Source organism: Gambusia affinis, linkage group LG19 (assembly GCF_019740435.1).
Source record: "Gambusia affinis linkage group LG19, SWU_Gaff_1.0, whole genome shotgun sequence".
Taxonomy (NCBI): Eukaryota; Metazoa; Chordata; class Actinopteri; order Cyprinodontiformes; family Poeciliidae; genus Gambusia; species Gambusia affinis.
In genome coordinates this window covers 9,375,711-9,386,055 of record NC_057886.1, presented here as the reverse complement: position 1 = coordinate 9,386,055, position 10,345 = coordinate 9,375,711, and the positions used below count along the sequence as shown (strand labels likewise).

The window sequence follows — 10,345 nt, the reverse complement described above, 5'->3', positions numbered from 1 at the left end:
AATAGTGAGGAAAGGAGAATATAATTTGGCAATAAGTGGTATAGTTGCATTAATTAAGGCCAACCTTAAATTTGTGCTTGTTGAATGTGACATTTAGTTACCAGGTACAGGGAAACGGATTGCGTAAAAGCATGTTGGCATCAATTTGGACTTAAACATTGGGATGCACGAGGCAACTAGAGAGAAAAAAAAGCATCCTAACAAAGGAAGACCAAGTATGTCTAGAGTGGAAAAAAAACGTTATTTTTGAAAAATATCCAGTCAGAGCAGAAGTATTCATATCCCATTGATTTTTTTCACTTTTTATTTTGATACAACCTCAAAGTTTATTATATTTTATAGGGGTTTCATGGTAGGTAAAATGTCATTTGCAGTTTCTCAAACCTTGGAAAAGCGTTTGCACTCAAAGAGTGTTTCAGAAAACCTCACATCCCTAAGCACGCCATCTCCAGTGTGAGAAACGGTGGTGGCAGCTTCATTTTGGGGGGGGATTTTCTTTTTCCAGCGCTATGAGTTCTTGGGAAAATGGATGAAGCTGACAACAGGAAAATCCTTTGTGGATTTTCTTGTTTTCTAAGCAAAAAGCTAGAGCTGCAGTGGTTGGGACTGAAGCATTTTCAAATATCAGATAGATGATAGCGAAACACAACTTTAATGTAATACACAAAAGTTCATCTACTAATCAAACATACAACAGTCACACTTTTCAGATTTTTATTCGGAAATATTTATGTTATGTGAAACATAAATATGCTGCACTTAGTGTTGTAATGCGACAGTGTGAGTTTAAAAACTTCTGTAAGAAACTCTATGGGGTCCAGAAAATTCTCAAAACATAGATTTGAGAATATTTTTTATTTATCCTCAGATAACACAATATTGCTATCATGACAGACACACTACAGATCTGAAAATCCTTATTGCTTCCACAAAGTACAAAAAGCTTTCCATCGATTCGGTTTTTGTCTCCACGCTTCTCGACAGCAGTTACTACTACTGATGAAATCTACTGAGCGACAGAAAGCCCAGATGGTGTTTGAAATGACACAGTTTTACAGTTTTTAACACACACCTCACATTTTCCTTTCTCCCGAAGAAACAAAAACCTCTAGCATTTATTTGAGCCAAAAGCAATTACAGCGATGGCCACAAGGGGGCGGTAAAGGTTTCCAACATGGCTCACACGCTCAGTAAAGTACACATTTGTTTACGGCTGGTTAAAAATCAGTGGAATTTCAGTCATAAGCCTAAAAACATATACAATAAAAGAAATATATACATACATATATTAAACAATAATGCAAATTAAAATATAGTTATTTCCAGTTTTAAGCTGTCCCCCCCCAAAAAAGCTGAACCACATCAAAACAATTTTATAACAAAGCAGCAATGCTTATTTTATTGGATAATTAAGGATATCTAATAGGGATTTTGGTTAAAATGAAATATGAACTCAAAAATGACAAGAAGGACAAACCATGGAAACCCTGAGAGACAGGTGAAAATAAAATATCTGTTTTTAGTTGCAATACAAAATGTTGATTTTCTATCGACTCCAGATGAGTCAATACAAATGATGATGTATCGTGTTACAGAGCATTTCTCTAAGGTTTTGAATTTTACACGTAGCTGAAAATGAACGCATGAAAACATGGTGGCAGCATCATGCTGTGCTTTTCTTCAGTAGGGATGTGGAAGTTGGACAGAGGTGATTTAATTATTTATAAAATACCAAATGGGGTTTAAGCATAAAAAGGATACACAGTTAGAAAGTAGATTCTAGGGGAAATCAATAAACTCTTTCAGTGATTTTTTTTTTTTGGGAATCCATCTTTCACTTCAGAACTGAAAGACATAGGAGTAACTAAGAAAAAACTTTATATTAATTGACTGATTGTCAGGCGGTAGTCATGTGGTTGTTTTGACAATAAAAAGTTCAGTGTTAAAAGCTGCAACTCCTTCACACTTCCTCATGTGCCCAACACACACACTTGGTCAGACACACACTCAGAAATCAAAACAGAAAGAGAAATCTGTCTACTCCAACCTGACCAGAATATAAATCTCTGTTTCATTGGCATATTTATTTCTTCTGGTTAGAAGCACATAAAAATAAACAGCATTATATACGGTTTATAATAACGTGAGGAATAATACCTAGAGGAATGCTATATTTTATAGAACAGCATTAACTTTCTATGATGCGTTTATCTTTAGAACATCGTCATAATAAAATACTTCTCTCTGACCTCTCTAGGAAAGATTTTCTAAAATTAAAAGTGTGGCTTTGGGTGAACGCAGGTGTCCTATAGGTTGCTGAAGAGCTCGTTTTTCTTGGTCCAGTCCATTGGTGGTGCTCTCTTGTTGGAGCGTTTCTGGTGGGTGAGCTCTTTGACCTGCTGCAGCGTGAGGTTGAGAGCTGGGATGGCATTTGTGACCAGACCCTGAGGAAGACAAAATAAATAAATAAAAGTTAACTCACCTGTTTAAAAAGGCTCTACTTTAAGAACTAAATCATATACGAGGAGGCTGGTTATTTTCTGCGACATACCTCAGGTGGGGTGTGTGCAGACGGGGTTGTGAGTGAAGCGTTGGACGACGCGTTGGACGGAGAAGGACTGACTGAGAGCTTCGAGTTCCTCTCTCTCTCTGTGAGTACTCTGCCATTCACCTAATCATACAAACATTCATCGGCATTCCTTCAAAGATTCAAAGACTTTAGGCAATAATATTAAAAGCAAGACAGCAGGAAGTCAAGCTTTGTTGTAGTATCTGATCTCGCCACATGGGGGCAGAGTTGGATTTGAAAAACTATTCAGACTTGACTCACTTTTATAAAATAAAGTGTGCCAAGTAGCAAAAAACCCCCATAAAAACAGGGCAAAACATTCTTATCTAAAAATTTTGTTCTAAATCTTTTGTAGCATATTATTATTATTATTATTATTATTATTTTACAATTAAAAAATCTCAAATTTATTTTGGAAAAAAATAGTAGGAATTTGATAAAAAAAATAATAATGAAAAGCTGGTAAACAAAAAAATTAAAAGAAAATAAATATTTGTTTCAGCTGCAAATGAATGTTAATTTGAGGCTGCATCAATCAGCAAAACCCCTTCCAGCTCATTGGTCCTGGACTTGTTAACGTGTCACTGGTTAAACACTTTTGTCCACCAATCATCCAGCATTTCACCTGACCTCCAGGTTCATCTCCTCCCTTCGCAGCTCATCAAGGCGCGTTACGCAACAATGCACGGAAAAAGTATGTCTGCTGTTGCACATAACGTTCCTGAGTAACCTGAAGTGTCGGTCAGGTTTCACTCTTCATATCTGGCCCAAAGCCAGAGTCAAATTGGTCAGCGTAAAACAAAGCAGTTTCTCTTAACTCTCCTTGTGGGTACATCTAAAACAATATCACTTACATGTCGGTACAGTGCATTTACACAGAGGTGAGCTACTCTAGATATCTGCCACTTCTGATGCAAATGACATTGAAACAACAAACACAAGTCCAAGGTTATGAGGTTTTGTTTGTATATGCAATACCTGATTTCAAGGAAAATGTTTGGCAACTGGGAAAGTTAGTGGAAAGGTAAACAGTGATTCAAAGTCTGGCTGCACCCCAGGTTGCAAACGAAAGCAGGAGCAAAACAAATCAGCTTTGCTGTATAAAGGTTTTATATACAGTATCTTGTTAAATCTGGACAAAAACCGTTCCCAGTTCCATTGTTCAAACTTATTTCAGAAAAAGAGGTATTTTGTTCATATATAGTCTATGAAGCATACAAATCATCCAAACTTTTTGGAGAGCCAGTGGGGCGGAGACTTTAGCAGATCTCTGCACAATAAAGACCAGAGTTGTCAGACAATAACAGGAAAGGCTGTTCTGTAAACATATTTGATTAATAAGTCAATTCATCAGTGTTTCAATTTTCCAAAGCAGCACACCACTTTAATAAAAAATAAAAAACACAAAGTTATATTTTGCTTTTGAACGTCCTTGGTTTCAAGGAGTTCTTGAAGCAGAAAACTATTCTTGTCCTCTTTCTGTTGGCAGGAAGAAGCTGGATCAGAGAAGAGGGAAGTCGCCTCTGCGGGAGATTGGCCATCTTTGCACACTTAAAAGTTTAAATCACACACTAAGTTTTTGTTTCAAAGCCAGCTGATAAAAAAAAAAAGTTAAAAAAAAAAAAAAATCTCTGAAAACTCAAAGATGAGTCTATTATTGGTTAATCTTACCTTCTCTTCTGCTTTTCCATTAACAACTGGCTCTGGAAGTGGACCTGAAGAAAAAAATAAAGTAAGCCACCGCAGTTAGCCAGGTAAATGTCTCAATCTGTCTCAGCTGGAATAATTCAATTCAATTTTATAAAAAAAACAAAAACATATAGGAATTCTTTTCTCATGAACCACATGCTGAAAAGTTGAAGCTGTAGCCTAACTCCTTAACTGCCTGAATAGATGACTTCTCATAAAAGACTAGTAAGAAATAATTTTAGATTTAAATCTTCTAATCCTTGTTGCCTATGTAACTCAGTTGAGGCTCAAACAAGCCTCAACGTAGCCCTAACATGAGTGCCGTCTTGTACCGGACTTTGTGGAAACCAAACAGAGTGCTGCGCAGCGAAGGCTGCTTGGAGACGTGCAGCAGTGTGTGTCGGTTTTCTGAGTGAGAGTGGGCAGCGTGCGGAGAGCTGGAAGTTACCTGGGAAACACCTCGCTGAAATCTTTCCCCTACAAAGAGGGATATCATTTCTAATTCTGGACCGAGCAATATAATCCGTCACGGAAATATAGAAAGTAGACATGGATCTGTAGAAGTGAAGTGATTAAATTATTTTTTTTTTTAATTTGTTTGAAACTAACATCTTCTTACTGTTCTGCACTTTGAGTAGAATAAATCTAACAACCTGGGTAATTAGTGGGGCTATCTGCTCCGATAGTAAAGCTGCTAATGGCTGCTTGACAGACCAGCTTCTAGGCAGCTCATAACTTTTTGCACAGCATTGCCTTAATGAGAGTGATAGGAGGCACTCTTATTACAGAACCTAAAATATTCCCTAACAGGCTAGTTACCGTAATCTTTTTTCAGCCATCAGTTTGCAGCAATAGGTGAAGGAGGGGCAGTGTTGCATAACTTTATTGTCACTGCACAGCACCACTAAAATTGCATCTTTGACAGCCTGAAGGTTCATGAGTTTAACAATAAACAGCCAGAAAAACATGACATGGGCCAAAAAGTAGACCATCCAAATCTCAATTCCAAAATATTTAAACACAACAAAATTGATTTAAAATGGAAACTTGGCATAAAAATCAGACACTTTTTTAGTTTTAGGTTACAGCTCCAGTCCCCAAGGCATTACGATGTGTCCTTGCTTCAACACACCTCATTCAGACAGACAAACTATTTCCTCAGGATGTCACTTTAGCTTTGCAGAGGTCTGACAACAAATAATTCACTTTATTCAGGTGCCCTACATCTAAAATGTGCAGGAAACCCCACAACATGTGTACAAAACTAAGTCTGCACAATATTGTGCTTCTGTGGTAAAATATCCCATAGTTTGTAGAATTTGTCTTACTTTGGCCAATAAAAGTAGACACACAAACACAGAAAAACATTAAAGGGAACCTGCCGGGTCTAAATATTAATCCTTAAAGTCTCAAGAGGCTTAGCTGAGGCTCAAACTCCTCAAACTATGCAGTTATTCCGCCGACTAGCTTTACCTGGCTTAACATTGACTAAAGAACCACTGGACCAAGTAACTTTAATTGCTTAATATAAAAATGACAACTTGTTTAGGACGCAAAATAAAAACCTTGAGTTGAGACACAGAGTTCCTTTTTCATTTCAACATCTCTGCCTGGGTGCAAAGACGTTCATGCTTATAAAAGTAATCTTTTGGCAAAATGGTTCTCAAGGTCATTAATAAAAACTGAAGGCCTCACACATGTTCAGTGTCTGAGGAGCAATCTTGTGTTTTCTGGGAGAGGCTTTTACATCAGAAACAATAACTTTACTAGAGCTCCCTCTAGTGGCTTTATTAGAAAAACCCCCAACTTGAAACAAACTTCTTGAGATAAAAAGTGCAAAGGAAATTTAAGTAGCTTGGGAACTTCACCTGCACTCTGAGACACATACTCAGATTAAAATAATCACATTTGAGAAAATGCTGTAAGGTTATACAAATGTAGTTTTTATGTATATATGTATTTCTGGTATTTATTTGCACTGTTAGGCTCAATTTCAGAAAATCTCGTTGCCCTCAAACGTAAAAAACCTGGCTAGTCTCTGATCCGTCTGTTCTGATGTATTTATGCTGAAAGGATTCACTTTCCCTGCTGGGCAACAACATTTGGTGGTTCGGGCAGGAAGTGGCTTAGTGTCTGTGATCCTCAACAAAAACAAAAGAGAGAGAGGGGACGGCTTTTAGAGAAAAGAAAAAAACAAAGAGAAAAATATAGCAGAAGGGAGCCAAGGAACAAGAGAAGAGGCAGCGAAGTGGCTATAAATACAGCCGGTGACTGACAATGAACCCAGAGAGAAACATTATGAGATAATTGCGGTCATTCAATCAATCACTGCCTCACAATTGCGGCTGATGTGAGTAGGGTGGTGGTGGTGAAGGAGTCTTCTCACCAGTTAAGTGCTCAGAGGTGGGAGTCACCCTGCATCTCTTGAAGAAGGCGTCGGTGTCGGGGTCCACCACCAGCAGCCGGGTCACGTCTCCGCCCGCTTTAATGGCGCCGACCACCTCTGAATGCGTCTTCCCCTCCACAGAGACACTGTTCACCTGAAGAAGATGAAAAGAGTTTTTGATCTTTTTACTTTAACCAGACACAGTTCAGAAATAACTACGTTTTTTATTTTTTATTATTATTGTTATTTTTTCTGTATGTTTGCTGGCATGTAGTTTATCAACAGTACCAAACAGGAAGTCCTGTGTCCACACACACACACACACACACACACCCACACACACAAAAATAGTCCACATTCTTCCATGTATTCACACTCTTTTCAGAGACTATCGTCCCTTAAGAACAGCACAATCCAGATCAGATGATTATTTTTTCTGTTTAAATCTCCATAGGAAAGCATGTGAGAAATGTCTCAGGCCGTGTGTGTGTGTGTGTGTGTATGTGTGTGTGGGTGGGTGTGTGCGTGCGTGTGTGAATGTGTTTAGGTCACTGGGTGGACCTCCAAGACTTAAGCCCAGTCCTACAGAGGAAGCTGGACAATAGCAGCAGCAACAATGGCTGTCCGCTCCATCCTCAGTGGGTGGTGTGGCTGTCTGGGGCCCTCTCAGGGAGTGGAGACCCAACTCAAGACTGAAGCACATCCTGCAGTCCACTTAATCCCTCTCTTCTTCCTTTCATTACCTTTTATTGTACTGCTGCTTATTTATTTATTTTTTGCAAAGAGGAGCGCACCACACTTTGCTCCACCTTAAGTATTGCAGATTGTTATGAAATTCGGCTTCTATGTTGCTTTGCCTGGACGTTTCTTAGGCACGACGTAAAGGAAGGTGTTTTGGTTTTTTTTACATTTCCATTACAGTCACTGTTTATTAGTCTGACTCCGGATTCTCAGCGTCCACAGACCTGCCAGGTTCCAAGTATTTTAACCTCGCCTTATATTTGGCAAAGTTTCATATGATTCTGACGCTGAGCAGCTCATTAGCTTAGATTTGGAAAATGTATTGTTCCATTATATCTGCAGATGCAGTTTTAAAATTATATTTCTAGTTAGTAGAAACTAGCTAGAAATATCCAACTGAGGTTGGATATGTCTCTTAGTCATAGATCGACTTGTACATGCAAATTTCTGCAAACCACATCCACAGAGCCGCATTTATTGGCCCTGGTCTAAGAAACACTGAAAACACCCTGAGGAGGTTTTGGCAGTTCTCTAACAGTGTGTTTTATTCTGACCTCCCCTCGCCCAGCATCGGCTGTCACGCCTCCAGTTGTCTAAAACTTGTACATTATCACTCTGACGGTAGATATTACCCTAACATCTACACCGAAAATATTATTTTCATGTTCATCGGCTGACATTCAATCAGACTAAACATTCGCTCACTTTGGTCAGTTAAGATTACCTGAATTGTTTCTTTGTTTAACGTCAAGAGAAACCTTTATTGCTTTTTCCTTTTGTAAAATTTTGGAAGTTTACAAACGGTATTTGGTCAAATTGTTCCTGGATAAGAAACATTTTGGGAATCCTCCCCCATATTTCTCAAACCAGTTTGCAGAAATGTAGGCCCATTCCTCCTGACAGAACTGGTGGAACTGGGAAAGTTTTTTAGGCTGCATTTCTCACTCTGCTTTACAAATATTTCACAGCAAATATTTCCAATGGGGCTGAGATTAGGGTTTAGCAAAGATTGCTCTTAACATGGTTACTTTAAGCTTCAACATCTGCCACTAAAACACTTTAATTTGATCAGAACAGATTGTCACTCCATTGTCGTGGAGTGACAATCTTTTTAATAATGGATTCTTCGGTTCTGAGTGGCCTTTCAGTCCATGCTCACACAGGACTTATTTCACTGTGGATCATGCACTCTATTGCCAGCATCAATCAGCATCTTTACATGGTCTTCTGCTTTTTGTTTATCTTTTAGACCTAAACTTGTTCCTCTCTACGACACACAACAAATGAATGTGGCACTTTTTAAAAATTGCTCCCATGGGATGAAGAACACACTTTTCTCTAATATCTTGTCTGATTTATCTATTTATGTCCATAAAAACAAATATATTGCCACACTGGGCTTTAACACGTTTTTAAAGGCTTAGTAAATTTGTGAACTCTGGAATTTGAAGAAAGACTTTAAATAGAAGCCACAACATTTAGAAACTGGAAATCATTTTGCCGATTGTGACTAAATCTAATTTTACAAGGAGGAAGTGTGTCTTTATACAGGGTGTTATAAATGTGATTTCACTTGTTTACGCCCCTTTTAAATGCATATTCTTATGTTTTTCCCCCATTTTGAACAGTGACTGAGGCAGACTAGCCTCTGTCTCACTGCTTCACATTAGACTCAATATTGGCAAGCCCCATTCAAATTTCCAAATTAACTTTTTTTTAAAAAATAAGCTAATTTTTGCCACAGTCAAGAACAACTGAAACTGGTTCAAACAAACAAACAAACAAATGTGAATTCATGCTCGCCACTTGATACCTGAAACGTGAAGCCGGCGGATGACAGAAAAGCCCAGAACCGCGAACATAAAAAAGGCTTTCAATCTTAAACCACAATGTAGGTGAGGCCTGATTACGCAACACGCCATTCTTCTCTATTTTTGTCCAAGAAACCCTGAGCTGACGCCAGGAAGGAAAGGGGGTCTGTGATAGGAGGTCTGCTGGGAAGGTTTCTGGAGTACTTGCAATATCTGAATATAAAGGAACTGATCCAGTTAGACATCCAGAAGGACAATGAGCTCTTGAGGTCATTTCCCGTCCTGTGGCCCATCCCTGTCATTACCTCAATCCTGCTAAGGGATGGCAGAGAGAGTCGGAGCTGTATTGTCATCCAGGAAAAAGCCTCCTGCCTGATCCCAGAGCCTCCCTTCCGCTGGTGGGATGAAACAGGTTCTAAGTTTAGAACTGGGAGGGTTGAATGGTTTTGTCATCAAAGAGGAGAAGGCTAAAATAATGAGTGAAATCCTAGAGTCAAGGCGATCTTTGTCCCCGTGGTCACACCTGACCTGGCGCTCCCTCCCTTATTCAACCAGACGCTTTCAAGAGAAATCAGCACATAAAACCATTAACTTTACTTATTTCAATACCTGATGCAGCCTGACTCAACAATTTATCTCGCAATACAGCAGTGACGTGCGGTCAGGGGAGGCAGGTGAGGCAGTGCCTCACCAGCCATCATGGAAAGAAAGAAAATATATAATCATAAAGTAATTTAAATTGTTATATTCATCCGGTGGTTTGTACTAAAAACAATCAGGGGTAGCTTCACCAATTTCGATTTTTATTTGTTCATCGCTGAATTTTCTTATTTTCCCATTCAAATGGAAGGGGTCTGTGAGGCAGCAGCGAGGTCTGCTGGGAAGGTTTCTGGATTACGCAAATGCGCTGGCTGCTGAGGAAAAGGAACCGGGTTCCGGAGCGGCTCAATACAATGGTTTAAACTAATTTAATATGTGAACTTATTTCCAATAATTTAGCTTATGTATATAATGTACCAGTGCCTGTCACCAACTGTGTTTGTGTAACGTGTTTCGTGTAATGAGCGATTGTCATCCAGGAAACAGGTTGCCTGAGGTGAGGCCCAGGCAGTTCTCTCCTCATGGCAGGGGGCTCAAGATACAGGTTCT

General features: G+C 39.0%; 1 protein-coding gene across 1 annotated transcript; it reads right to left on the bottom strand.

The window, feature by feature from the left end:
• Nucleotides 1–700: 700 nt before the first annotated feature.
• On the bottom strand, nt 701–7,956 carry LOC122821960 (Na(+)/H(+) exchange regulatory cofactor NHE-RF1-like). The gene is made up of 5 exons (XM_044100293.1): nt 7,940–7,956; nt 6,645–6,832; nt 4,241–4,284; nt 2,552–2,671; nt 701–2,444 (listed from the first exon to the last, which is right to left on the bottom strand). The coding sequence occupies exons 1-5, from the start codon at nt 7,954–7,956 to the stop codon at nt 2,307–2,309; spliced, it is 507 nt and encodes a 168-aa protein (XP_043956228.1). The 3' UTR covers nt 701–2,306.
• Nucleotides 7,957–10,345: the final 2,389 nt, after the last annotated feature.